Source organism: Lagenorhynchus albirostris, chromosome 15, assembly GCF_949774975.1.
Source record: "Lagenorhynchus albirostris chromosome 15, mLagAlb1.1, whole genome shotgun sequence".
NCBI lineage: Eukaryota > Metazoa > Chordata > Mammalia > Artiodactyla > Delphinidae > Lagenorhynchus > Lagenorhynchus albirostris.
In genome coordinates, this window is record NC_083109.1 from 2022417 (window position 1) to 2049837 (window position 27421).

Consider the following 27421-nt stretch of genomic DNA (forward strand, 5'->3'; position numbering starts at 1 on the left):
AGGTTAAGATCTGTGTGTTTTAGCGTGTGTGAAGTGTACCTAAGGAGAGCGTGGGGGAAAGACTCCAGAGCTGAGCGTCGGACCCCCTGGGTGGGGCCTCGGCTCCACCTGGGCAGGTGATGTGGTGCCACGCGGGAAGGCACGCGAGTGTCTCGGGATAGGTGTGCTAAGTAGGAGACAGCTTGTGATCTTCTGGGAATGCTGTTATCAAGGCAAATCTTGTGATTATCCACAGTTCACTTGTTTTCCCTTCTGTCACAACTGTGGTCTCCAAGTGTAAACTTTTATCGAAAAGAGGACTTTCCTGGTGGCTCAGTGGTTAAGAATCCACCTGCCAGTGCAGGGGACGTGGGTTCGAGCCCTGGTCCGGGAAGATCCCACATGCCGCGGAGCAACTAAGCCCGTGCGCCACAACTGCTGAGCCTGCGCTCTGGAGCCCACGAGCCACAACTACTGAGCCTGCGTGCCACAGCTACCAAAGCCCGTGCACCTAGAGCCCATGCTCTGCAACAAGAGAAGCCACCGCAATGAGAAGCCCGCGCACCGCAACAAAGAGTAGCCCCCGCTCACCACTACTAGAGGGAGCCTGTGCACAGCAACGAAGACCCAATGTAGCCTAAAGAGAGAGAGAGAGAGAGAGAGAGAAGAAAGGGAAAGAAAGAAAACATATCTGAGAACACAGAGGTCTTAAAATGACTTATTACAGCTGAACAAATAAAGCATTAAAAAAAAATTAAAAACCAAAAAAACTTCATCTAAAAGAAACAGTCCACCCAGTGTCCCTCAGCCCTGCCCGTCCCGGTATCTGAGGCCACAAGACAGCTGTTCTGGTCTCACGTTCTGTCGATCTGAGCAGCCTTGGGGACCCCTTTGAGTCCTGCGTAGCCTTCATGCCTTGCATACAGCAAGTGCTCAACCAGTGCATGCTCTCACGGTGGAGGTATGCTCTTAGCCCCAGGCCATAAGCAGCCTTTCCGAGCTCCCCTTCCACAGCGACAGGCTGGCAGCCTCTCTGTCCTCCAGATCGTTCTGGCCTCACCTGGGTCACCTGGCCCAGGAAGGACCAGCCCAAGGGGACGTGTCCTGTTTCCTTCGGAGACTCGCAAGGGAAACAAGTCACGTTCCTCCTTACAAATTTAGCTGCCTCTTGAGGCGGTTGTATCAGGCTTTAAGTCCTAACTGCCAGACTCTCTCTGTTTCTGAGGGGAACAGGCCTGCACAGATCCATTGCTTTTCTAAAATGTATTTGTTCAGCAAGTGCCTGCGAGAGGGCTGGGCGCCGTCGCAGAGGGGGTCGGCCTTGGGCTGGAAGAGGTGGCCAGGAGCCCACCGGGTGGCAGGGCGTAGCGGAGGCCGCGGCCTGGGCAGAGGGGTGTTTGTGTGTGTGTGTTGGGAGGACAGGGCTTCTCCTGCTGGTGCAGCTGGGGAGAAAGGCAAGCACACTTTGTGTGCTTGTTTGGAAATTAGAAGCACAGTGAGATGCTAGCAGCACACCATCGGGAAAAGACTGGCCGTGCCAAGTGCCGGGAGGATGAGGGTCCGGGAGCTGCGGGGCTGCAGGATGCATGGCCCTGGGCAGTTTCTTCAGAAGTGAGATGTGTGTTATGACCACGTCCACTCCCACACCCTGCCGACGCACTCCTGGGCTCTCACCCAAGAGGAATGGAAGAGCCGTCTGTGCAAAGGTTGTACACGAGTTTTCATAGCGGCTTCATCTCAAATGGCTAAAAACTGGAGGAACCCTGACTGTCCCTCTACAGGTGAAGGGATATGTTGGCCTGTTCCTACAGGGAGGGGCCGCTTGGTGCCACAATGAGTCTTGGGGTGATGGGGGTGATGATGAGGGAACGCAGCCTGGCCAGAGGGCCCCGTGGGGTTTCCTTTATGTGGAGCGTTGGGGTGGCCTGGGGGCTGGGGGGAGTCCTGCAAAGGGTGCGGGGAACCTTTGGGGTCCTGGGATGTTTGTCACCTTGATTGTGGTGGTGCGTACAAGCGTCGGAACATTTCAGATGGCACGCTGGAAATACGGGCAGTTTACCGTGCATCCGCAGTATCTCGGTAAAGGCGCAGAAATAAGGGAATGTGGATAAAAAATGAAGCTGTGTTTCTAGGGGGGGACTGGCTTGGATGGGATGTGGCCAGGAGGAAGGTGTAGGTGGCAGTGGCTGGGAGGGAGGCGGACACGTCCTGGCGCTGGACAGATGAGGGGTGGGGGACCCGCAGTTCCCACAGCGTCTGCAAGTGTCGTCCAGGGCAGGGGGTGTGTGGCAAAGTTTGGCTGCAGAGTCCTTGGGGTGCCACGTGAAGGGTTCGGGGCCAGGACAAGGTTAATCATCAGGCTGGGGACAAGGGGTGCCAGAGAGGGGTGAGCAGCTGCCCAAGGAAGCCGGGGGGCCTGCAGTTGGGATTGTGCTGAGTGGGGAGCGAGTGGGGAGCGGGGATGGGCATGGGGACGCGTGGGGATCAGACGGGAGATGCTGGAGCATATTATACTCCTGGGGGTGGGCGGCGGCGGCGGCTGCGCAGTGGCGGCAGGGTGGGGCGTGCTAAGGAAGAGCGAGGGGGCAAGGAGTGGGGGGACTGGGCGCCGGAGGGGAGGGGAGGGATGCAGGCACTCCACAGAAAGGGGCTGGTAGGAGGTCAGCTTTTCTGCCTAGGGCCACCTAGACTGCTGCTTCTCGAGAGCTTGGCTGAAAGTGAGGCCGATACAGAACACGAGAGTGGTGTCCTTGGAGCACTTGGATCCAGCCGTGCCTGAAGGCCAGCACTGAGCCTTTTTTGGACGTGTTGGGGCAGGGTGGTGACAAGAATTTCACTTGTCAATTCAACCAGGCCTGCACATCCAGCCCAGCCCTGAGAACTGGCTCCCAGGAGTTTGAGGAAGGACCGAAGACCCCCCAACATTGCAGACTGCACCCTGGAAAGAACCTGTCCGAGTACTCCCACCCTCACGGTCCCTCCCCTCCCCTCCCAGGGCAGACTCAGCGAGGAAGCCTGGTGTAGCCCCCAAGCCTGGCTGGGCCAAGGACCCACACCAGAGCGGAGGGGAGGGGCCGTCCCCTGGGAGGGGGCCTCTGCAAACTCAGGGTGAGGGCATGTCAGGGATTTCTGGAAGAAGGGAGACATTCGGAGAAGTAGGTTGAGGGGGTGGTGACATCCTCGGACTGAGGCTTCTCATTTGGGCACCAGAAGAAGGGGTGGGGTCTCCAGGCCTTGCCCCACAGCATCCGCACTTGCTGTGTTCCTCGCAGGGCCGGCCCAGGGCCCCCTGACCCCCCCAGCGCGGAGTCGGGGCTCACACCCCCGCCTCTGGATGCAGACAGCATTTCACCCTCTGGGCCTCAGTGTCCTCAGCTCTGAAGTGGGGTTAACCTAAGAGCCCTAACTGCAGCCCCCTGGGCAGAGGGACCAGAGATGCTAATGCACCAGCGGGCGTGGGGTCTCTGGGGCGCTCTCCGGGACCCGTCCCAATGCAGCGGCGGGTCTGTGCCAGAGGCCAGGACCAGCGGGGCGAGGAAGCAGGCCGGAGGGAGAATGGGAATGGGCTCGCCCGAGGCCACCGCCCTGCGGAGCCCGGTGCGTCCTGGGGGCCACGCGGGGACCACTTCTGCGCATCCCAGGCCGGGCCGCCAGGTGGCGGTGTGGGGCCGCGGGACCAGGACGCCCCACCGGCTCGCGGGAGCGGGACGCACGGGGTGGAGGGCAGGTGTGGTGGGGGCGGGGCAGCGAGGGGGGAGGCGCACGTGACCCACGGCGGGGGGGCGGGGCGCTTGAGCCGGCGGGGCTGCGGTGCACGCGGGTGGGGGCACTGGCGGAGGGTCGCCGGGGCGCGTGCTTCTCAGGTCCTTGGCGGTGAGATGCCTCGCGCCGCAGTTCACCTCCCGGGAGGAGGGGCGAAAACCTGGCTGGCGCCCGCAGGTTTAGGGACCAGAGGCTCTGTTACTAAGCTGATTGCCCCCGCGGGGCAGCTGTGCATCTGGCCCCCCAGGCCTGGCGGGAGTGGGCGACGAGTCCGTGCATCCAGAAGGCTCCAGAAAAGCTACCGAAATGTTATTAAAAAGCATGGGCGCGCCTCCGTGTGGATGAAAAGGCTGATCAGTAGTCCGTCTAAGAAAGAAATGGACACTTTTATTGGTGCCGGCCTGAGGGTTATAACCCAGGAGACAGACAGCCTCTCAGGGGGCTCTGAGGACTGTTGAGAAGAGGTGAGGGGGGAGGTCAGCACACGTACATGTGATTTTGACGATGGTGTACATGTACCCAAGCACAGTTTGGTAGAAGGTCACTGCTGTTCTCCAGGAACAGATCTCTTAGCTAATGGTTTTAGTGCTTTTCTAAGTATGGGAAGAGGCGAGAAACGGGGCTCATAAAATTTTCTCCTGAAAGTACTTCCTGAGGGCCAGTTCCGCCTTGATCTCCGCTCTGAGTTCCTTTCCGGATGTGCTGTTAGGTCAGCGACGCCAGTGGCTGACTTGATTCTCGTAGAGCTGGATGGTGGGCAGCGGTCTTTGTGTACAATCCCCTCCCTTTCGGTCTTAATTTCTACCCAGGTTTGGGAGGCATTTCATGACCAATTTGTCCCATGGCGCTAGGAATGCTCATTCCCTGGTCAGGTGAGGATGCCATGGATGGGCCACTCGATGGGCTGTTCCTGGACCAGGCCCCGTTAACAATAGCCCAAGCCTCTGGCCGCCTGTCTCACAGTCTGTCATGGTCCAGGAAACAGTTCCCTCTTGTCGCTTTGTCCCACATCCAGAGCTACACTATTACAATCATTGATCTTATACAACTGTGTATTTGGTCAGTGGTTTCAAGTCCCCTAGTGATTAATTTTATCAGAGGTTCAGTCACACGTTTGGTAACGCAAAACCCAATAATCGGGTAGAATGGGCAGGGTACAGGTAATATAGCTGGTGACGTTAACAAGGTCATGAGTAAGTATTTAAGCTGAGAACTTTCATTAGGTGCAGCCCAGTATCTCCCCAGGTCATCTGATTAGTCTGTTCTGCACCAGTCATTATCTTTAAGGGAAATGATATAGTGGCCTTGTCCGTAAAGTCCACCAAAGACGTCTGCACGTACAGGACGAGTGGTGGCTCATTGAGGCCCCCTTACGGGACTAAGAAGGGAATGTTATCTTTTAGGGAATTACGTGGCTGGTACCAGAAGAAGAAAAATTGATCTTTATGGCTGCGCAGGTATTTCCGCTGTTGGGGAGGTCTGGTTAATGCGTAACGCACCCCGGAGGGGAGGGAGGAGGCCAAAGGGCAGAGAAAAAAAGTATGAGTTTTTCTCGTTTGCCTTAAAACGTGAATTTTTATTTCATCACCCACACCGCCAGACAGAAGATATAAAAGAAAGGCCCTGGGACCCCACAAAGGCTCTTCCCACGGGCCGCCTGGGTTCCCCTGTGGAGAGTCCTAGGCTGGCCTGACAGAGCAGGCAAAAAGCAGACACACGCACAGAGATGAGCATCCTCAGGCCCTGAAGTGGCCTGGCCCATCCCTGTCCACCGCTCGTAGCTGACCAGCCGCCCGGGGTCACCCCATCCCGCTAACGGAGGATGAGGTGGGGGTGCAGGGGTTGGCGCCCGCCGTCCTGCAGAGGGCACGTGCCCATGAGGGCGCAAAGACCCGTCAGATTCTTCCAGGCGTGGTCACTGGCCCTTCACGTCCAGAATCCTCGCACGGATTCCCCCACATCTGTAGCCCTGACTGCCAGCCCAGAGGGAAATCCTGCAGCTTCCCAAGAGAGGCCCTGAACCCAGGTTTTCTTTCTTTCTTTCTTTTTTTAAGGTGTTTTGTTTTTTTGGATGTGGGCTTTTTTTTTTTTAAAGTCTTTATTGAATTTGTTACAATATTGCTTCTGTTTTATGTTTTGGTTTTTTGGCCGTGAGGCCTGTGGGGTCTTAGCTCCACGACCAGGGATCGAATCCGCACCCCCTGCACTGGAAGGCGAAGTCTTACCCACTGGACTGCCGGGGAGGTTCCCCAGGTTTTCTTTCTGGTGGTGGTGGAGGGTTGGGGAGGGAGGTGGGTGACTGGTCCCACCTGGCCCTCCCAGCAGGCCCAGCTGACCGGTGCCCACTGCTGCCTACTCCTCAGTTACTCCTGACCACCGGCCTCTGAGTTTCCATGGCAACCGTTCCAGAAGTTTAAAAGGAAGGAAAAGGCCAGGGTGCAAGCACAGACCCACTCCTGGCTCCAAGTGCAGAGTGCTCTCCCCCGCCACCCCCTGCCTGGCCACTCGGGCCGGCATGCTTCTGGAAGTTTCTTTGCCCCCCTCCCTCAGTCACCCCGAGTCTTTCCTCAGTGTTCAGCAGTGGGCAGAGGTCTCAGCCAATGGGACCGGAGCGAAGTGCCCACCGGCTGCCCCGGTGTGTGGTGAGTGGGGATGGTGTGCGTTCTGTGAACACCCCCCCCCCCCGCCGTGCGTACACACGGCACGCTTGCCAACCACAGCGCATGTCCCTGGGGGGCTGGCCACGTACTGGGGATCCCCTGGGTGCCCGCACACCCCGGGGCCACGCCAATGTGCTCCTGGGCACTTGGACTGCAGCCCATCTCAGTTCATCTTCCCAACCACCCACTGGGCAGGTGGTGTTGGCCCGGAGCCCTTTAGGGGACTTGTCCAAAGTCAGGAGCTCCAGGAGGAGCGGAGCTGGACTCAGGGCAGGCTCTGGCTACACACTCGCTGCTGCCCCAGGAAGGCCAGGGGCCTGGTTAGCATGTCTTTTTTTTAATATAAATTTATTTATTCTACTTTTGGCTGTGTCGGGTCTTCGCTGCTGTGAGTGGGCTCTCCCCAGTTGTGGCGAGCGGGCCTGTCATCGCGGTGGCTTCTCTTGTTGCGGAGCGCGGGCTCTAGGTGTGCGGGCTTCAGTAGTTGTGGCTCGCGGGCTCTAGAGCGCAGGCTCAGTAGTTGTGGCTCATGGGCTTAGTTGCTCTGCAACATGTGGGATCTTCCCGGACCAGGGCTCGAACCCGTGTCCCCTGCACTGGCAGGCGGATTCTCAACCACTGCGCCACCAAGGAAGCCCTGGTTAGCATGTCTTGACAGCTGGGACGTGAGCTCCTCCTGGCCAGGCCACCCTGGACGCTGGGAACACAGTGGGGACATCAGGGAGGTCGCTGCCTGTTACGATGTATAGACAGGCCAGAGGAGGAACTTGGGGTAAGACACGTGAACGTAAATAATGAAGTTGTTCAAGGAATCAGACAAGGAGGAAGGACAGAGAGGACCGCAGGGCGGGTGGGGGGGGGCTTTCCCCACGGAGAAGTCTGAGCGTTCAGGGCCACGAGGGTCTCCCGGGCTTTGCAGGGGGGTTGCTGCTCACGTGGAGCCCCGGCTGCCCGGGCGCCCTTCCCACTGCCCAGCCCAGCAGGGCAGGGCCTGGAGAAGTAGTGTCCCTGTGGCAGGGGCTCAGCGGGGCCAGACCTCACCCCTCTCTGTCCCCCTTCTTGCCTTTGAGGTAAATTTCCAAGCAGGTGATTTTTCCTAAACAGGCAGAAGTTCCTGTGGGCGTGTCCTGAGGCCACACCGGAGCGGGGCCGGCGGCTGGAGTTCAGCACCACGGTCAGCACCCTCCAACTAAGTGAGTCAGGACAGCCGTGCGTGTGTGCGTGTGTGTGCGCGCGCGCGCGCGCGCGCGCGCACCTGAGTCTGAGTGAGCGTGAGTGTAGGGGTTGGGTTGGGGACGGGATTGGTGGGCATCTGGGGGATGTGATGGGGCACGTGGGCTGGGAGGGTGGAGAGCGGTCTGTCAGGCTCAGAGTCTGGCCACACCCCACTCCTTTGGCTCTTCAGCGGGTGTCCTGGGCCTTGTGCCTTCAGTGTCAACCTTGAGGGTCCTTGTTTTCCGAGGCCTAATGCTGTCCAGATGAGGCAGTGCTCACGAGGCCCTCAGCCTGCAGAGTGCCCCGAATCTGATACAACCCCTGAGGGCCCGAGTCAGGACGAGGTTACTGCCCCCAGGCCCCCCGTGGGGGAGGCCGCTGGCTGGCGCAGCAGGTGTCGGGGAGCGTGGGGTGGTCTTCAGGTCCTCTCGTTCCGGGGCGGGCCCCTCTGGGAGCCTCCGGGCCTCAGTCCTGCTGCCGAAGGGGGCTGACTGGACCACTTACTCTGCTCCCACCCATGCACCCAGGGACCGGACGAGCCCCGTCCCTCTCTGAGGAGGCTGCTTAAAGTTGCAGTTTGGAGGGTCGGGGAGACCCTGCTTGTGCTCCTGCACTGCCCCGCGCACCTTGGTCTGAGGTGCTTTGCGGCTGTGCAGGAGAGGCCTGGCCCTGGGTACTGTGGGGGCAGGTCCCGGTGAGCTGGCAGCGCTCCCGCCCTCGGGGAGGGGCCTGCTGGGGCAGGAGGCGGGCTTTGGTCTGCGCGTGTGGGTGCGGGGCTCGTGCTTGTGCCCCTTGGGCTCGGGGAGCAGTGGGCTCACTTAACATGGTGGTGCCGGCACGTTCCTGGCAAACAGTAACAAGGTCAAACTGGCCCCAAAGTTGGCCGCCGCCGTCCTCTGCGGAGTGGGAGTCGCCGCGTCCCATGCGTCTCGCTGTGAGATGCTGTGTTGGGGCGTCTGGCACGGCAGAGTCGTGATGACCGAGCCCTCCCTCGCTTCCCCTGCCCAGCCTTGGGCTGTCCTGGGGGCACGTCCCTGAGTAGATGGGAGGAACGTGTGTGTGAGGGGGAGGGGAGCTTTTCTCGGGGCACTTAGGGGCGGGGAGAAGGTGGGAGAGGACGCGGAGACGTGCCCAGGAGAGCCGAGAGTGTGCCTGGCTCTTGTGAGGCAGTGCCCAGCCTGAGATTATCGGTTAAAATTGGGCTCAGGGCGGAAGTTTATTTTTTTTTTTCCTTAGGTAAAAATGTTACTGAACTCAGGTCCAGCCGCTCGCTGTTTGGAGGTCCATGCTGGAGAGGCAGGTGTTGGTAGAAATGGAAAACGGTGCTTTTAATCAGAAAACCAGCAACGTGGGGGAGAAGTCGTACTCAGTGTCCCCCTAAACCTACTCCCAAGATTCTGCTCAGCCGTGAAAGTTTTTTAAGGAAAAAGAGGCAGTAATGTCGGTTAATCATGGAGACACTGGGGTCAGAGTCGCCGCCATTCCCCGCTGTGTACAGGATGGTCGACTCCTTGCGACCTTTTTTTAGATGCTGTCTCGTTCACGCAGTTTGTTCGTGAGATTACTGCAGGGGAAGCTGGGGAAGAGATCTGGGCGTCTGTTAGTTACTTATTCTTCATTTCTACTTCTTTGATCTTTGGAGAGAAGCAACATGTTAAGCAAGGTATTGTGTGATCAAAAGATTTGAAAGGTGTGCTTGCGCCAGAGATGAGTAGAGCATGGGGGTGGCTGGTTTAAGGTTAGTGACAAGGCAAGGGGACCTCTTGCAAAGAGCTGCTTACAGATCCCCACTTGGAAGAGCATTCCATTTCTATGGGATTAGGGGTGAAGGCCTGGCTTCTGTAACTTCTTCCTGCAGACATAGGTGCCGTATTCTCAGAGTGGAGGATGTCGACGTGGGTCTGTCGACAGCACCTCTTTGCTGACAGCTTTAGTTGCCTGCTTACATATACGGGCAGAACGAGCTACATAAAGATATAGGTTAACATGAGCAATAATGTTAATCCCATTCTCTTGAGGCCAGTTCTTGGAACCGAGAGACAAGGCTCAGTTGTCTCGAGTGCCACAGACTCAGTTCTGCTCCAGAGGGAGCAGCTTATGCCACGGCTGCACCCTGGTCACCACGCAGCCAGCCTTTTCCTTCTGGTGGCAGTTACGGTGTCAGTAAAATGGCTCAGGAACGTGCGTCAGCCCCTGAGTCTGTGACTCTCAGTCCTAATCATTAGCTTCTTGAGCTGCTCCTTTGTGACTCCGGGAGGCCTGGGAGACTTCAGCTTCTCTAGAAACAGGAGGCAGGGGAGGGCTTTCCTGGTGGCTCAGTGGTTAAGAATCCGCCTGCCAACGCAGGGGACACGGGTTCGAGCCCTGGTCCGGGAAGATCCCACATGCCGCGGAGCAACTAAGTCTGTGCGCCACAACTACTGAGCCTGCGCTCTAGACCCCGCGAGCCACAACTACTGAAGCCCGTGCGCCACAACTGCTGAGCCTGTGCTCTAGCCAGCCCTCTGCTGTGGAGCTGGGAGGGGGTGACCTTAAGCAGACTGTCCCCCCAACCCCCCAGGTCCTGGCCCCGGGGGTCTGATTACAAGGAGCTGTGCCCCCCAGCGACTGCCTGTCCCAGGCCCACAGCAGTTGCCTAACTGTGAATGTCCTTAGCTGCGGCACCCTCAAAACTAGCAAGCGCTGATCACGCCTGTAATTGTCAACTCGTGTGAGTGACCTTTTGTTACGTACCTTGTCCTGGTTGCAGATTCGAGCCCCAGGAGAGGCCTGGAAGTGGGTGGGGGCTGGGGGGCAGGGCTGGGAGCCTGGCCTGCAGGGTGGGCCCCTGGGGCTCTGGTCTGACTGCGCCACTTATTAGTGGGGTGAGCGGGGTGCCCCTCAGCCTTTCTGAGCTGTTTCCCTGAGGTGGACAGAGCCCCAGCGAGTCTGGCACTGAACCCGGGGGCTCCCCTGTGCACCTTTGTGGCCAGCGGTCGAGGGCAGGCTGGGGCACATGACCAGAGCTGCTGAGGACTGGACCCGCTGGCCCGTGGGTTTCTGGCTGGCGTCAGGGTGGGCCTGCAGTCCCCGGAGGCGGGGAGGAGGCTGGGCCCTGAGAGAATCCGAGGGGCAGGAGAACCCTGAACTTGACCCAGCCTTCTCATGGTGGCAGGAAGGTGTATCGCCAAGGTAGGAGGGGGAGCACACCTCGCTGAGCGGCTTGTTAGCTTGGTTTGACCTTCTAAGAACGTCGGCACATTTAGACACATGGCCTGTGGGCCTTCATCTGTGCGTGTCCCCGGGGCCTCACGGGTGTGAGGAGTGGGCTTGGTCCTGTTGCTGTCTGTGCCCTCAGAGCCTAGGGCGGAGCCTGAGACACAGCAGGTGCTCAAACCCCCTCTCGACACCTCAGCCCCCGTGTTCGTCCATCTGCTGCCCCTGAGCGGATGGGACACTCGGAGAAAAACAAGCCAGGGTCAGGCGACCACTTAACAGGGGGACTTTATTTACTGCCCTGGAGCAGCGTGCCAGGACCCCGGGCTCGCTCCCACACACGGCCCCTCCGCGAAGCTGCCGCTCAGTTTGGAGCCGAGACCGCCTGGCGCTAGAAAACACGTTGAAAACATCAACGCTCTTCCCTTTTTTTCTTTCTTTTTTTTTTTTTTTGGTACAAAATGATACAAACAACAATACAAAATAGTTGTGCTGTTGACGATTACAAAAAAGTTGGAACGTTTGTCTAACTGCGCAATGCTCAGAGATGCAGTGTGAATACATCGTACTCCAGTATCTTTCCCCAGAACAACCACAGTCATGCGGGCTGCTACACATTTTGTCCGTTTTCAAAAAGAAACATGCAAAAAAAAAAAAAAATTAGAATGGGAAAAGGAGAGAAAGGAAAAGCAAAATGCGTTCCAATTATACACAGAGGTTCCCCCCCGGGATGCCCCGCTTTGCGGGGGGCCTGTCTCATCTATGCCAGGTTGCGCGGAACTGTCTCTCAGGATGCTCTATGGGGGGGAGATTGTGTTTGCTTTCTTGGTGTTACACCTTTCAGCCTTGACAGAAATTGAGACTCCCCTCCCTGACGCCCCCCTTGGAGGGAACAGAGCTGTCATCTCAAAGGCCCGTGTGGGTGGTGCTCACAGTAGGGAAGGCCTGACGGCTGCCGTTACCCTGACACGTTGGCGGCGGGAGGTCAGGCGCCTGGGATGTTCTGAAGGACACAGGAAAGGGCAGGCCTGCTGGGCCAGGGGTGGCGGGTGCTGAGGCCTGACGGGCACGGTGGCCCCGGGCTGGGGGTGCCCACTGCCCGAGGCCAGGGCATTCTTGCTGGCGTCTCCTGTTCACAAGAACAGAAATTCCCTACAGGCGCTGAACCTGCCGGAGCGCTTCGCCAGCACCGAGTCCGGGCCTCCGCTGGCCGCGTCCCGATCTGGACCCGTCGTATCTGCAAGCTACGAAAGAGGGACGTTTGACGCCGATTGTGTGTTTAGCTAATGCTAACCCGTTGGTTGGGACGGGGCTCTGGGAGGCATCTGGGAGGGGGTGGGAGCCTCCAGGGGCAGCTGTCCGGCTGCCTGGAAGCAGGGATGGGTGTGAGAAGCACCCCGTCTGTTGACGTGTCCCCCGCTGGCTGCCGCAGCCTCGGCCTGTGCGATGCAGGCGAGATGCAGGGGCCCTGGCAGTGATGAGGCGAGGGGCCGGGGCAAGAGAGCTGGAAGGGGGCAGTGAGACGGACTCTGCGTCCGGCTCTCCTGGGTGGGGGGAGGCAGGGCGCCTGGGGCCCCGAGGGGTCCGAGTCGCAGGCCGCGCCTGGCACACCCATCCTTGGGGTGAGCCCAGGGGACCAGAGGGGGCCTCGGGATGCCAGTGAGGAGAGTTCACAGCTGTCTGGGCCCCACCACAGTCACCCTTAGAACTTCAACTGGGGATGAGCTTTCCAGAAACAAACAAAAACAAGGTTCCGGCTCACGTCTCACCAACCCTGACACCACCAGCAATCCTGAATGGCCACACCTTCAGACACTGGGACAGTCCTCGTGGGCCGCCTGACCCCGAGCGATTTGCACAGCATGGCCTCACAGGGGGGCGTCCCCTCCCTCCGGCAGGCCACGCCGCCCGCCACGTCTGGGAGACCGCAGTCTGCGTAGGGGCATCGGCATGTGACACCGGTGACCACTGCCTCCGTCCACGCGTCCCTCCCCAGGAGTCATGGACGGGGTCAGGTTGGACGGAGCCCAGCACGGGCCTCCCTCAGGCCACAGGCCGGAGCCTGTCTCTCCAGCTCAGCTCAGCTCAGCTCAGCTCCGGGAGGGTGGATGGAATTAGTGATGAGTTTGGTTTGGGGAAGAACCCTGACGCCCAGGGGGGACACACCCACGCGGATTGCGCACACACGTGTACACTCAAGCTCATCTTTGAGGCCGAGGCTGTTTAGAAAAGAGGATGACCATGGCACCAGGGCAGGCTGTGGGCTGCGGAGTGGATCGGAGAGAGACCCCCCCGACGGAGGGCACGGGGAGCGTGTGAAACCCCGCCCCCGCCCTCCCGAGGCCTCCCCTGGCCACAGGAGCAGGTGTGAGGTGGGGCTCCGACACCAAGTCCTGCCCAGGGCCAGTGGCAGCCCAGGCCCCTCCCTGGGGAGCCCGAGAGCAGGCAAGGATCCCCCAGGAGGTGGCTCTCCTGCCGGCCTGAGGCGCCTTCACACCCAGAATGGAGGTCCTGGGAGATGCTGGGCGAAGGGCTGCCCCAGCGCCTCTTCTCACGCAGCCGCGGACAGACACAGCAGGGGCTCCTTGCTGCGCTGTGGAGCTGACTCGGGAGTCTGGCTTGGGAGTCAGACCGCCCCGCAGGAAGCACGGCCAGTTCTGAGAGCTCAAGCAGCTGCCTGGCCCTGCAGCTGCTGGCTGCTGCCACGGGTCCAAAGGAAAGGAGACTGTTTCTGGTGGATGCGGTAAGACGCACGTGTGGGACAGATGGCACAGCGACGACGGTGCTGTCCCGGCACTCGGAGCCGACCGTAGTCGCCCACATCAGCTCACGAGCATCAGAAACTCTGGTCCAGAGGAGCAGGGCAGGGAGGAGCCCGCCGGTCCCCCCGGTCGTCTCCAGCCTCCCGGGACCCCGGTGAGAATCAGCTCTCCCTGCAGTCCGCACGCCCCGCCGGTGGCCAGAGGCGTCCAGAGCCTTCGGGGGTTTGGACTGGTGAGTGTCCGCCGGGCCTCTGACGGGGTCCCTCGGGAGTCTGCTCTAGAGGGGTGGAGGGCTCATGCCAGGGTTTGGTGGCATGCCGGCCAGTTTTGCTTGTGGTTTCCTGGGACACCGTACTCTCCTGGACCAAAGGCAGTGGGGACCTGGGTGGCATTCAGGGTCACAGTTGGCCCTGGGGGAGGCCTCATGATTGGGGGGCCCTGGGGGTGGCCAAGGGCAGAGATGGGGGAGCATCAGGGACAGCCCCTGGGAACTCCAGCTGCCCAGCTATTTCCAGCATCTGGGAGTCGGGGGCGGCACGCTTCTGTGGAAGCCCAGCTGTACAGCGGGCCTTTGGTCCACCGGCTTGGCCTGCCCCAGGCGGACTCGCTGCTGCAGGAGCTGAAGGTGGGGCCTCCGGCCTCGGGGACCCCCAGGGAGCCCGGGAGACCCCAACTGTGCAAGCAAAGTGTGAGCACTCGGAAGGCTTATGGCGTTTGGACCCCAAATTGTTTTTCTTTGTCAATTTTGTCAAGTGTGTCACCCACTTTTTTTCTTGATAGGAGATCGAAAAAAAGGACACATTCTCCCCAATTCCTTAATTCGTGACTTCAGAGCTGTGACTGGCCGGGGTTGGGGGCGCTCAGGACTGGCTGGGGGGCGCTCCTGAGTGTGAGGGAATCTGACGCATGTACCAAAAGGCACTTCCATTCTGTTTTAAACAGTGCTTCTGTCCAGGAAATCCAGGCTCAGACGGTGCCTCTGCTCTCCGTGGTGCCGAGTCAGCTACCGCGCTGGGGGCGGCCGCGGGCTGACAAGTGTTCGTGCCAGACAGCTCCGTGCGGGGGGCGGGCGGGGACCCCTCACGCACCGCCGGGTGGCGCGGCCGCGGAGTCGGGAAGGCCCGCTGTCTGCTCCCGTACGTCCGAGCGCTGCTCTCGCCTCGTCTGGGGCGGGCCCGCTTAGTCCTCCTGGCCGCCGCCGTACATGTCTGCCAGCTTCCTGAACCTGGGCCCCCAGTCATTCAGGTATTCGTAGTCCTGGTCCCCGGAGCTGGATGAGTCCAGGGAGCTGACGGAGCCCGCGGTGGACCCGCTGCCCTCGTAGTCGAAGACCAGCAGCGAGTCATAGGGCGGCGCCGTGGGGTCGTTGTCGGCTGCGCGGAGTCCCTGGGGGCCGTGGAGACACGGGTTAGGGTGCAGGGCGGGGGGCAGAGGGGCGCCCAGGAGCGGAGCTGGGGAGGCAGGTTGGGGAGGTGCAGTGATGGGGCCTTGTATGCAGCAGGTGCTCAATAAGTGAAGGGCGCCTCAGAGACCCGAGTAGGGGCGCGGTGTTTGCAGAATGAGCTGTGCAACAGGCCTGGGGGCAGCGCACACAGCCAGGCGGAGGGCCGGCCGGGGCCTGTGCGAGAGGCCGGCCTCCACGAGTCCCTGGTTGTTGCCACAGGGAGGGGAACCCGGGGTGGGTGTCAGACACCTGAAGTTGTTACCGTAACTGTGCGCGGGAGCAAACGGGGATGTAGCAGGTGTGGCTGGAGCCCCTGCCCGTGCCCCGGCCCCTTTCCCCCAGTGCCTGATGCTGGGACCCCTGGCCAGGCCACCTCCAGCACTCTGGCCACTGGCCAAGGGTGCCCCTGGCAGCTCCCACCCGGGGACCGTGGGAGGGGTGGACACACCTCCCCGCTCCCTCCCCCCGGGGGGCGGGACAGCTTGGAGGGCTCCCCGCCGGCTCCAGGGGCCTCCCGCAGGACGCAGGACGGCCCGGCCCCGGGGGCCTGTGCGGCACTGCCTAAGCCCGCCCTCGTTAGGGAGGGGAGTACCTTTTCCATTACTCAGTACGGAATGGTTGGTCATTTCCATTTTTGCTTTCCTCTAAGTTGTTTAAAAGTGGGCTTTTGATTGTCCATCAGGGAGGACGTAGTTTTTGGAGTTTTAAAAATTTTATTACCCTGTAGATGGTAATGTCGTCTAAGCTGAATCGGCTTTTGGGCAGCCATAAAAATTTCATTTACGGCCTGAGACACGGTCTGTTTCGGGGAATGTTCTGAGAAATCTCTTTTGTGTCTCTGCCAAACCACTCCCTGGGTTCTATTCTGTTTAAATAAATCCTTTTAAAGTCCGGTTCTGACACAGGTGGAGAAAGAAGTGTTGCCAGCCCCTCTCAAAGTACAGTCGTGTTAGAGATGGGTGGTAAATCCGCAGGGACCCGCGCTGCCTACACGGGGCGTGGGAGGCATCCCGTCTGTGGGAGCCGCGGTGGGCGCGGAGGTACTGGCTGCCCGGGCCGCGGCAGCTGGCGGTGGGGGAGAGCGGCTGGGGTGCAGCCACGCGCCCTGGCTCACGCTGTCCCTCGGCTTTACCGCACAGGAGGACGGGAGCAGAGGTGGGAGGCGCGCTCTTGACGCCCTTGGACATGTCAGTTGGGCACCTTGGGCTCAGCTTCAAGAGGTGGGTCAGCTTTTCTTGCCAAGGGGATGATCAAAGGGACGCTGTCGGCTGGGACTCTGATGCTACGTGGTCTCCAGACCCCGGGGTTAGGATGGGTGACACAGCCACGTGGTCAGCTCTGGAGTGACGCTCACCTCCCAGGCCGTCCCCGGCGCCCTGTGTGTGTGTGTGGAGTGGGGAGGGGCAGCCTGCGCGTCTGGTCATCGGGGTTGAGTGGACACTGCGGAGGCCTCTCCCGATCGCTGCAGACAGGAGTCTGGGGTCAGAGCCACCTTGCTGGTCCCCCTCCTGTTCTTGCCTGGACTGTGGCCTCAAGTTCCAGCAGTCTTGCTAAGCCCTGCGTGTTTGTCCCCACCGGGGGCGGGGGCAGGTTAGTCCTTCTGCAGCGGGGATACTAAACCGAGGCGCTCGGCCCAGGGCTCCCCGCCGGCAGCAGCAGGGCCGGCGTGAACCCAGGTCTGGAGCTGCCCGCTCAGCCCAGCACCGGGCCCCAGAGAAGCGGGCTGCTTCCTGTCTGTGTTAGCAGGTCTGCGCCCCCGGCACTGCTGGGCTACCCACCTCGCTGATGAAGTCCCCGATGTCTCCTGGGTGGGGCACCACCGGCCTGGCCGGGTACTGGGGCTCGGCGCCCACCGGCCGCTCGTCCACCCGCCGCACCCCGGGGGCCTTGCTCAGCACATGCTCCATGGCCTCCGGCTGCTGCAGCTGGCTGAGGTCGTAGTCCTGGGGGGGCGGGCAGGGGAGTCAGGAAAGCCAGTCCGGGTTGGGGGGGTACCAGGCAGAGGCACCAGAGAAGTCGTGGGGCACGTCCTCATCGTGTTCTGTGACTGGGCTCTGAGCGTATCCATTGACCTATTCCGGGCCCCCGGGGCGCCCCCCCGTCCTGGGCCCTCACCTGCTCTGTCCTTCCTGAAATGCTCACCCCACCTCTGTTCATCCGAATCCTGCCCGTCCTCAAGGCACATGTGGGGTCTGTGCCCCCTGCTGCCTTCCCCCTGGGGTCAACCCCTTCCCATCTGCTCAGCTGCCACTGCATTCCTCATGTGTTCCTGGGAACGCCCACTTCACGGGGGGTGGTCACTAAGCTTTCATGGGCTAAGGCTCGCCCTGAGTCCCCAGTGACCAACTGGGCAGCACCCCAGGCCCACCCTCCCTGGGCGCGGGGTGCAGGCGGCACTGGGCGGGGCTCAATGGCTGCGGAAGGTGCAGATGAGGGGTGCAGGGCTGAGGGCCGGAGGTCACGCGGGGACCCCAGCGTGTGTGCTCCGCCAGGGCTGGGAGGGTGTCCCCACACGTCCCTGCTGTCCCGGCCGCGGGCCTCACCTGGTCCTCCTCGCCGCCCCCTTCCTCGTCGTACTTGAGGATGTTGTCGCGCACGTCGTCCTCGGGGTCGATGAGCAGCTGCTTCGTGTGCCGCTCCTTCTCCCGCCGCCTCATCCACACGACGAACAGCAGGACCATGGCTGTGGGGCAGGGGGCACCCGTGAGCAGGTGTGGTGTGTCTGCACGAGGGCGTGCATGCGCGGGAGGGTGCGCACGTGTGGCTGCGAGTGCCTGTGTCCGTTACCAGGCACCTGGTTGGGCTGGGCTTCTGGAAGTCTCCTGGCAGGTAGAGCGGGGCCAGGAGATGGGGCCGTGGGCAGACCTGGGCCCCTCCACCCGTCACCCCAGGACCAGCTGCACTCACTGAGCAGGACGATGATGCAGATGAGGATGGCCACGATGGCGCCCGTGCCCAGCCCGGCTGCCGCCACCGCGCCCATGGTGGTGCAGTCGCCATTCTCGTCGCACGGGCACACCTTGACTTTGATGATGGACGTATTGGACAGGGGCGGGTTCCCCGAGTCCGTGACGACGATGGGGACGTCGTACACTCCGGCCTCCAGGTACAGGATGCGCAGGCTGAGCTGGGCGTAGTCACCTGGTGTGAGTGACGGGACGGGCTCCACTCACTGAGCAGCCCGTCCTCCTTTCTGAGCGAGACTAACGGAGGCAAAGACTGATAGTGGGAACATCTAACACGCCTGCTTGGCTAAGACACACGTAGACGTGCGCACAGGTGTGCACACACACCCTGCATCATACCATAAGGTTGAGATGTTGGCAATTCAAGAATAGAGCAGTGGGACTTCCCTGGTGGCGCAGTGGTTAAGAATCCGCCTGCCAACGCAGGGGACACAGGTTTGAGCCCTGGTGCGGGAAGATCCTACATGCTGCGGAGCAACTAAGTCCATGCGCCACAACTACTGAGCCTGTGCTCTAGAGCCCGCGTGCTGCAACTACTGAGCCCACGTGCCACAACTACAGCAGCCCAGGTGCCTAGAGCCCATGCTCCGCAATGAGAGAAGCCACCACAATGAGAAGCCCATGCACCACCATGAAGAGCAGCCCCCGCTCGCTGCAACTAGAGAAAAGCCCGCGCGCAGCAACGAAGACCCAACACAGCCCAGGAAAAAAAAGAAGAGAAATAGAGCAGTTACAACACGAAGAATGATGAAATTATTTCCTTAACATATAAAGAGTTCGACCAAATCAATTAGAAAAAAACCCCATTTTCAAAGAAAAATAGGCAAGGACATTGAACAGATGGTTCACAGAAGCAAAATATGGCCAATAAATATATGAAAAAATGCCCACTGGTAGTCAAAAGATACAAGTGGAAACAGTGATTTTCGCTAGAAGAATCGGAAAAATGCTTTTTAAAACAATATTCAGTGTTGGTAAGGGCTTGGGGAACAAGCAAATGCTATCAGAACTTCAGAACTTGGACGCCCTTTCTACCGAGGCCACGGCTAGGGAAGTGCCCTCAGGAAACGCGTTGGTTAGGGCTCGTCCCATCAGTTGGTGATGGCACAGGACTCAGGAAACGCGTTGGTTAGGGCCCGTCCCATCAGTTGGTGATGGCATAGGACTCAGGAAATGTGTTGGTTAGGGCCCGTCCCATCATTTGGTGATGGTATAGGAAGTGGTCTGCAGTTACAGCCACTGGGATGGTCAAGGCTGAGCTTGTTAAAATGATGAGATTGGGGCCTGCCCTGGGGGCCTCCTTGGCGGCCGAGCCCCAGAGCAGGCAGGGGCCCCCACCCCACAGGAAGGGGCTGCGCGACCCTCCTGTGAAGGGGTGATGGGCCCCTGGGGGCCTGCACCCTAGACTCAGTCCGATTTTCCCACTGGCAGGGTGCTAGTGGGCTGGTGCCCGAGGCAGGCTTACCATTGAGGCGGGTGATGGTCCAGTTCTTCCGCACGCTCGCTGGAACGAAGGGCAGCTCGAAGACGTAGGGGCCGATGTTGGGGTCGACGTCCGCGTCAGCCGCCGTGATGTTGATGGTGTTCAGGCTGGGCTTCTCGCAGATCTGCGCCTCCTTGGGCAGCAGCTCGGGGGCGTTGTCATTGATGTCGATGAGATAGATCTGCAGGGTGCCGGTGCCGCTGGCCGGAGGGATCCCTGTGGGCCGGACACGGGTGATCACACGGTCACTCCTGGGCTCCATGACCACAGACGCACAGTGTGCATGGGACCACGCCCCAGCCCCACCCAGGACGGACCCCCCCAGCCCCACCCAGGACAGACCCCAGCCCCACCCAGGATGGACCCCCAGCCCCACCCAGGACAGACCCCAGCCCCACCCAGGATGGACCCCCAGCCCCACCCAGGACAGACCCCAGCCCCACCCGGGACAGACCCCAGCTGACCACAGCCCCACATGCACACTGACACTCTGCCATGTGACATATACAGCCACTCAGCTGCACACACACACAGGAACCGCACACACCTGCCCACGTGTGGCTGTCCCGTCCTCCCCCCACCCCACCCACACCCAGCCCCTGTCTCAGCCCAGGTGCACAGTGGGGGTGGACCAGCGCTGAGCGGCCGGAGGTGGCCTGTCTGTCCTCCGTGTCCTGAGCGTGGCCCTGCCCTTTGATGGCGACTCTGACCCCGTCACTGACGACTGCGTTTCTTGGCCGAGGCAGGCAGAGCGTGTAGAACGTCCATCCCATAGCGCGTCTGTGATCTCCCAGGAGACGCATCAGAGCGCGTTCAAGGCGACGCAGCTTGGTGCCTGCTGTGATAGGTGGCCGATGACACAGCTCACAGTCCGAGCAGCACAGACGGGCTCTGTTAACGCGAGCGGGACTTGTGCTCCGTTTCTGGCGTCTTCCTCGTGCTTTCCACTGCTCTGGCCACCGATGCATTAAGATCACGTTCTCATCTAATCTCAGTGCTGCAGCTGCTGCTCAGAGCAGCGGTCCCCGACCAGGGCCTGGCGCTCATCGCGGCTGGCTGAGGGGCTGGGCCTCCGTGGATCCCGCGGGGTGAGGGGGGTGGGCAGGGGGCTGCGGGATGGTCACCAGGTCCCAGCTTCCAGCTGCTGTCGACCAAACCTTCGTGCAGCGGCTACTCTAGCTCCTGAAGCTTTATTTATGCAGCTGATCCCAGAACCCACGTGGCACGGGCCTGGCACGGGGCCTTTGCGCGTGCCCTTTCCTGACTCCGGGACGCCCCTCCCCGCCCCGTCTTCCCCTGGCTCGTCCTTCTAATCCCGCAGGTCCTGGACCCACAGCAGGTCACTCATAGCCAGCAGTGCAGCAGGAGACCCCGGCCACTCTCCCATCCTCCATTTGGTTCTTTTCCGGCACCTCCCGTTCCCTGAAATTGGCTGGCTGGCTTGTTTCACACTCGTTTCCCTGCGGCAGAGACTGCTGAGTTGTCCCTAATATCCATTTCCTCTTTGTTCCTTAATAAAAGAACTGAAGCCCCAGACTTTACCTGGGCTCATCACTGCCCAACCAGAAGACGACATTCCTCAGCATCCCTTGCAGTGAGACGTGGCTTCGTGACTGAGTTCTGGCTTTCATGAGCTGTGAGTGGAAGTCCTTAGAAGGGCTGGGATGTGCCCTTGGCCTCCCCCTCCTCCTGTTTGCCAGAATGTGGTCACGATGGCTGGAGCATCAGCAGCTGCTCTGGGCCATATGCTGCAGCTTGCCAAAGACACGGGAGTGGCCAGAGTGAGCTTGGTTTCTCATACCTGACCCTGGGCTGCCTGCTTCCAGTCTTCTTTTATGTGGCAGAAAGTAAACCTCCATCTTGTTAAGATTGCTGTAATTATTATGCAGACAAACCTGGTTCAGGCTGACACACTGGCCTCTAGAATGTCACCCATGCAAAGGAGAAGGCTCTTGTCTGTTTTGCTCACTGATGGATAGAGCCTGGCACATGGCAGGAGCCCAGGGAGCTGTAACAGTGGTGGTAACAGTGCCCAGCTCCCCTGGCGCCTGCATCAGTGAAGCACCAGGCTCAGGGCTTCGAATGGGCGAGGGCGAGGGCGCCCCCCCCCCCCCCGTGTCTCCCTGCCCCTGGGCGCACCGTTGTCCGCTGCCAGGAAGGTGGCCTCATAGACGTTGTTTCTGATGTAGGGAGACTCGCGGTCGAGGATGGCCGCCGTGCTGATCTGACCGTTGGTGGCGTTAATGTGCAGCCAGTTCGCTGGGTCCAACAGCTTTGAGTATCTGCGGGGGAGGGAGGGGAGGGGTGAGGCGAGGGGCTGGGGGAGCCCCTCCTGGCCACCCTCCTGCCGAGCTCGCACGGGGTGGGGGTGGGGGTCCTCCCACGCGGGACGGTGACAACAGCGGCTGGAAGTCTCCAAGGAGAACGGGCTGTTTAACCTCACAAGGACCCTGGGAGGCAGATTCTCCCATCGCCCCCTTTACAGGCGGGGAGACGGAGGGGCAGAGGGGGCTGGTGACTCACAGAATCGTAAGCGCAGGAGCGTCAAGCGGGGTCAGGACCCAGCCTGACTCTAGATGCGGCTGAATGTCCTTCAAGCTTTTCCCACCGTCTCGTGTCAGGGCAGCCTGGCGGCCGGTGATGCCAGCTGTCCCCAGACTGGGCTTCCCTGCCTGGGGACACCACAAGTCGGGGATGCCCCCAAGCGCCCACCCGGGACTTTCTGGGTTGCAGGTTTCACTGGGCATTCAGGACTCTTCTCTGTGGAAGACGGGGCTCCCCTTTCCCAGGGCCCGAGGGTGCTCTGTGGGCCCACCTCACGGCCTGCTGCATGAACCGGTCAGGGTCCACTGCCGAAAACGTGGTTAGCACGGTGCCGGTGGGCACGCCCTCCTCCAGGCGGATCAGCTTGTGGTTCGAGGGGAAGTAGGGGGCCTCGTTGATGTCCATGACTGAGATGGTCACCCCCGCCGTGGACTGGAAGGACATCTGGATCCCGCTGGCCAGGGGCGCCTGGTTGGACACCATCACGGTCAGCATGAACGCTCTGTTCAGCTCATAGTCGACCGCCTGGAATGAGAGGCGCCGGGACGGGGAGCTGGCTTAGGTGCCTGCGAGGCTGTCAGGGAGGGTGGTGCCCGTGGGGCTGCCTGGTCTGCACCCGCCCTGCTCTGGGCCCAGGAGGTCAGTCCCGAGGGGTGCCGTCCCCCAGCTTCCCACGTCATGGAGTGGCAGTAGCTGGGCTCCTCGGGGGCTACAGCTCCCGCCAGGCACACCTCCTAGCCAGCGGCTCCGGCACTCATCAAGCATTAGGAGTGCAGGGGCCCCACCCTGCTCCCTGCAGCCTGGCAGGTCGAGGGCCCGGCTCTCGTCCGTCCAGGGTGCCTCACCAGGTGTGGTGGGTGGAAGGGTGGCCTCCAAGGATACGTCCCTGTGGAACCTGTGACTGTGACCTTTGGCAAATAGGGTTTTTGTAGATGTAATGAAGTTAAAGGTCTCGAGAGGGAGTCGCCCTGGATTGAGGTGGCCCCCGATTCAAGCCTGGGTGCCCTGTGAGTTAGGGGAGGGAGACTGCAGACACAGAAAGGGGCCAGGTGAAGACAGGCACAGGCTGGGGTGACGCAGCTTCGAGCCAGGGATGGCCAGCAACCCCAGAAGCTGGACGGGGCAGGAGGGATCCTCCCAGGACCTCCAGAGGGAGCACAGCCCTGCCAATGCCTTGATCTTGGACGTCTGGCCTCCAGAGCTGTGAGAGCGCATCCTTCAGTTGTTCTAACCCACCTGGTCTGTGGGAAGTTGCTACAGCAGCCCCAGGACACCAACACGCCAGGTCTCACGGAGCCCCCTCACCTCTGCGCGTGGCCCTTGCATGACCATTCTCTCCAGTTGACACACATTTTGGGGGTGTCAGGACCCCGGATGATAAATGTTAGTGTGGTTCTAGTGTCTGTAGTTCTAGGGTCTACGGGGTGCGATCAGTCTCGGGGGGTGTTCTTCACATTTTGGGGGGGATGGAAGCTGCACGGAAGCACTTGGGGCCCCGAGATGTGTAACGGTTCCTGCAGAGCTTGCAACGGTCTCACCAGAAAACCAGCAACACCGCACACTGCAGCTGCATTTGAACAGTTCTGCTTAGACATGTGCGGAGTATTACGTGCCCAAGAATATTCACTGACGTATCATCTGTATCATTCACAGAGGATACATACTGCTGTCAACTCAGGCACCCATAGCACTGGCTGGGTGGATGGGCTGCATCATCCGCACAGTGGGGACACTTGCAGCTGTAAGAAAGAACCAGGAAGATACATGTGGGAACGGAGAGATCTCCAGCATCAGCTGGTGAGCAGAAAAGGCAACATCCATTGCAGGCTGCCTCTTGTGTGAAAGGGGGAGAGGAACATGAATTTGCATATGTGTCTGCTCAAATTTGCAAAAAGAAATGCTGAAAGGATAAACCAAAAACTCATAAAACAGTCACCCGTGAGCAGAGGGAAGGAATAAGGGTGGAGGGAACGTCTGGAGGTGTGAGTTGGCTGCGTGTGTTTTGCCACATAGCTTTGATTTTAGAGCCATGTAACCTTACATTCTCACATTTTAGGTATTACAAGTAAACTTGCATATATAAAGCAATCTCTGAAAATTAGAAACAAACGGAGTTAAATTAAACTAACTATACATCGATGGTAATATAACTCCCAAGAAAATAATGATTTCTCGTGACTGGGACAGCATTTAGACGGTAAGTCCTTCATGGGATTTATTCTAAGGACAAGTTATTGCAAAGAAACCTTAAATTCATCTGGTCTGCTTGCTGTTGGCCGGGACTTTGGATTCGTTATTTTTTAAGCTTTTTATGTATAATTGGCTCTCTATATCCATGGGCTCCACATCTGTGGATTTAACCAACCACAGATTGAATACATTTGAAAAAAATTCCAGAAATTTAAAACCTGAATTTGCCTCACACAGGCAACAGTTTACACAGCACTGACATGGTATTGGGTATAAATTACACGGGAGAGTGTGTGTAGGTTATATGCAAATATTCAGTTGGCCAAAAAGTTCTCATGGAAAAACCTGAATGAACTTTTTTGGCCAACCTGATACTATGCCATTTTGTATAAGGGATTTGAGCATCTGTGGATTTTGGTACCTACCTGTGGGGGTGTGTGTCCCGGAGCCAATCCCCCATGGATACCGAGGGGTGATTGTATATTGTAGGTTAAAGTAAATCAGCAATTATCTTACTGTTGTTAGGAACCAAGATTTTCAGTGTAAGAGAAATGAGATCAAGTATAAAATCAACAAAGGTTAGTAAAACCCTCCAGTGTTCAATTTGGATGAAATGATCATGTGAATCGGTGAAGTAACTTTGAGGTGGTCAGGAAGCACATGCACTGAAGTGTCACTTCTTCGCTCTGCCCTGACAACATCCAGTAGCGATGGCAGCAGCCGCAGTGAGCACCTCTCGCGTCTGGACGTTGGCTTCTAAGTACCACTCCTCGCTAGAGGAATGGCCCGTCCAGATGTGAGGCAAGAAATCAGCAAGACGAACCTGGGCTGTGCACTCAGGTCCCAACACAGGGACGTAGCAGAAGCACCCAGAACCAGCTGCCGGAGGAGCCCCCTGGCCAGAGGTCAAGACCCGTGCTAGCTGCAGCTGAGCACCGCACACCGAGCGTATAAAAACCTGCACAGCCTTAGCCGTGACGAGAAAGTGAAAAACGCAGTTCACTGACTGCTTCTGCATTTACCCAGGTCCTCACCTCTGCCGTCTGTGGACAGTCACTTTCCCTGGCAAAAGGGGGCTTTGCAGCCACGATGAAGGTAAGGGTCTTGAGCTGGGAGGTGGTCCTGGATCACCCAGGTGGGCCCTACGTGCCGTCACAGGGTCGTTACGGGCTCCTGACCTCCAGAAAAGTGCGAGGGTAAACGCGTGTCATGTTACGCAATTGTTACGGCAGCCGTAACACCTGGATGCAGGTGGTGACACTGCCTGTTGCTGGCTCACCGGTTCTGCTCTGAGAATCGGAAGTAAAGGTGGAGAATGAAGCCTCATTCTCGCCTTTTCTGTTGAGCTGCGTTAATTTCATGTTCCTGTTGAGTGGCTTAAACAACACACATTCGTTATCTTACAGTTCTGGTGGCCAGAAGCCAAAAGTCTGCGCTGCTGGGCTAAGGTCGGGGCGTGGGCAGGGCTGGCTGCTTCTGAAGGCTCCTGGATGCCTTTTCTGGCTCCGTCCGAGAGGCGCCTGTGCTCTCGGCCCCTCCCTCCGTCTTCAGAGTGGCAACGCGGCACCTTCCAGTCTGTCTCTCTCAGGCCTCTGCTGCATCCTCAGGTCTCTGACTCTGGTCCTCTTGCATCACTCTTCTAAGGGCCCCGCGATTACTTGGGGGCCCCCCAGGACTATCCAGGACAACCTCCCATCTCAAGATCCTTAACTTCTTCACATCTGCAAAGTGCCCTTTGCCACATACGCACAGATTTGGGAGACTGGGACCTGGGTGGGCATCTTTGCGTGGGCGTTGTTCTGACAGCTGCAGGCCTGCATTTCAGCATCATCACAGGGCTCTTTTATATAGAAGCATTCTAGCCGAGGACTGTACAAGGAATGACAGGATTGTAAAGCACCATTTTATACCGCCTAATGAAGAAATGAACTTGGCAATGACCATCAACAGATGATGAAACCAACAGATGGGGGCTGGTGGAAAGCCGTGATTTTGCAGACTGCTTGCCGGTCATGACGGGGAGGAGCCAACTCCACGGTGACGGGAGAGGCCTGTGAGCACCGGAGCCCACTGGTCAGGCTCAGATGGCTGTGCACGGGACAACCAGGCTCCTCGCCACGGAAGGGCCCTTCAGGTCTGCAGCCCTGGTTACAGGAAGAGCAGAGAGCGAGAGACCAGATACTCCGAGAGGAAGCGATCGGACAGATTCAGCACCGCGGACCCTGCGTTTGTGACAGGTCAGAGGTGGGGGGAATATTCTAGATTATGAGAGATTCAAGAGATGGCACAACCGAATGCAACGTGGGGACCCTGGTTGGATCCAGATTTGAAAAACCCACACCATCAAGAGACACTTGGAGAATTAAGGGCAATTAAATGTAGACTCAGGGCCTCCATGGTGGCGCAGTGGTTGAGAGTCCGCCTGCCGATGGGGGGGACGCGGGTTCGTGCCCCGGTCCGGGAAGATCCCACATGCCGCGGAGTGGCTGGGCCCGTGAGCCATGGCCGCTGAGCCTGCGCGTCTGGAGCCTGTGCTCCGCAACGGGAGAGGCCACAGCAGTGAGAGGCCCATGTACCGCAAAAAAAAAACAACAAAAAAACAAATGACTCATATTGGAGATCACGGAGGTGTGGCTGTCTGTCTCAGGTGCTGTCACGGTTGTAGCTATGTGAGCAGAGGGCCTGGAGTTAGAACCACACTGCAGCAAAACATGGATGGAGCGACATGGCCGCACGCTAGTAACTGTGAAACTGAAGTGGCAGGTGAGGGTACACCGTCTCTCTTACTTCTAGATGTGCTTGGAAACGTTTGTGGTAAATGGGGTGACACACTTCTGCTCAGAGGGGAACTGATCGCCTCGTGGGACCAGTTGTCCTGCGAGCCCTGGGGGTGCTGGTGACGGGGCCGTGCTGCCCTGCCTGCTGCTCCTCTGGCCCAGCCCTGCCCCATCACTGGGCTCCTACTGCAGCTCAGCCTTGATTTCTGTGAGTATTGACCGTCATACACCTGGTGCATCAAACCCATGCCTTCTCAGCTCCTGCTACTAAGCAAGGTACTGAGCACGAGAAGAGTTTACTATGAAGTAGGTAATGGTGCTGAGTGGGTGTGGAAAGGGGACGGAGACGAGGCTCCCGAAGGTGCAGTGCCTGCCCGACGGGAAGGCCTGGAGGTGGCAGCAGAGATCGGGGTTCTGGGCCGACACTTTCGTCGTCCTCCCCAC

The 27421-nt window shown here is 59.3% G+C and overlaps 1 protein-coding gene and 1 long non-coding RNA gene across 3 annotated transcripts in view; one reads left to right on the top strand and one right to left on the bottom strand.

The window, feature by feature from the left end:
- Nucleotides 1-14752: 14752 nt before the first annotated feature.
- The window catches only part of CDH4 (cadherin 4), a 557176-nt gene continuing 544507 nt past the window's right edge, over nt 14753-27421 (bottom strand). For both annotated transcript variants that reach the window (XM_060122262.1, XM_060122263.1), the window contains 7 exons: nt 22282-22535; nt 21606-21748; nt 19449-19682; nt 17925-18158; nt 17561-17700; nt 16796-16960; nt 14753-14959 (listed from right to left, as the gene is read on the bottom strand). In XM_060122262.1, the coding sequence (XP_059978245.1) occupies nt 14753-14959; nt 16796-16960; nt 17561-17700; nt 17925-18158; nt 19449-19682; nt 21606-21748; nt 22282-22535 (1377 nt within the window). The remainder of the gene's footprint in view (nt 14960-16795; nt 16961-17560; nt 17701-17924; nt 18159-19448; nt 19683-21605; nt 21749-22281; nt 22536-27421) is intronic.
- Nucleotides 23671-25051, top strand: LOC132504713 (uncharacterized). Its single transcript, XR_009535039.1, has 3 exons — nt 23671-23807; nt 24067-24207; nt 24726-25051. It is a non-coding gene; the product is annotated as an uncharacterized LOC132504713 (long non-coding RNA).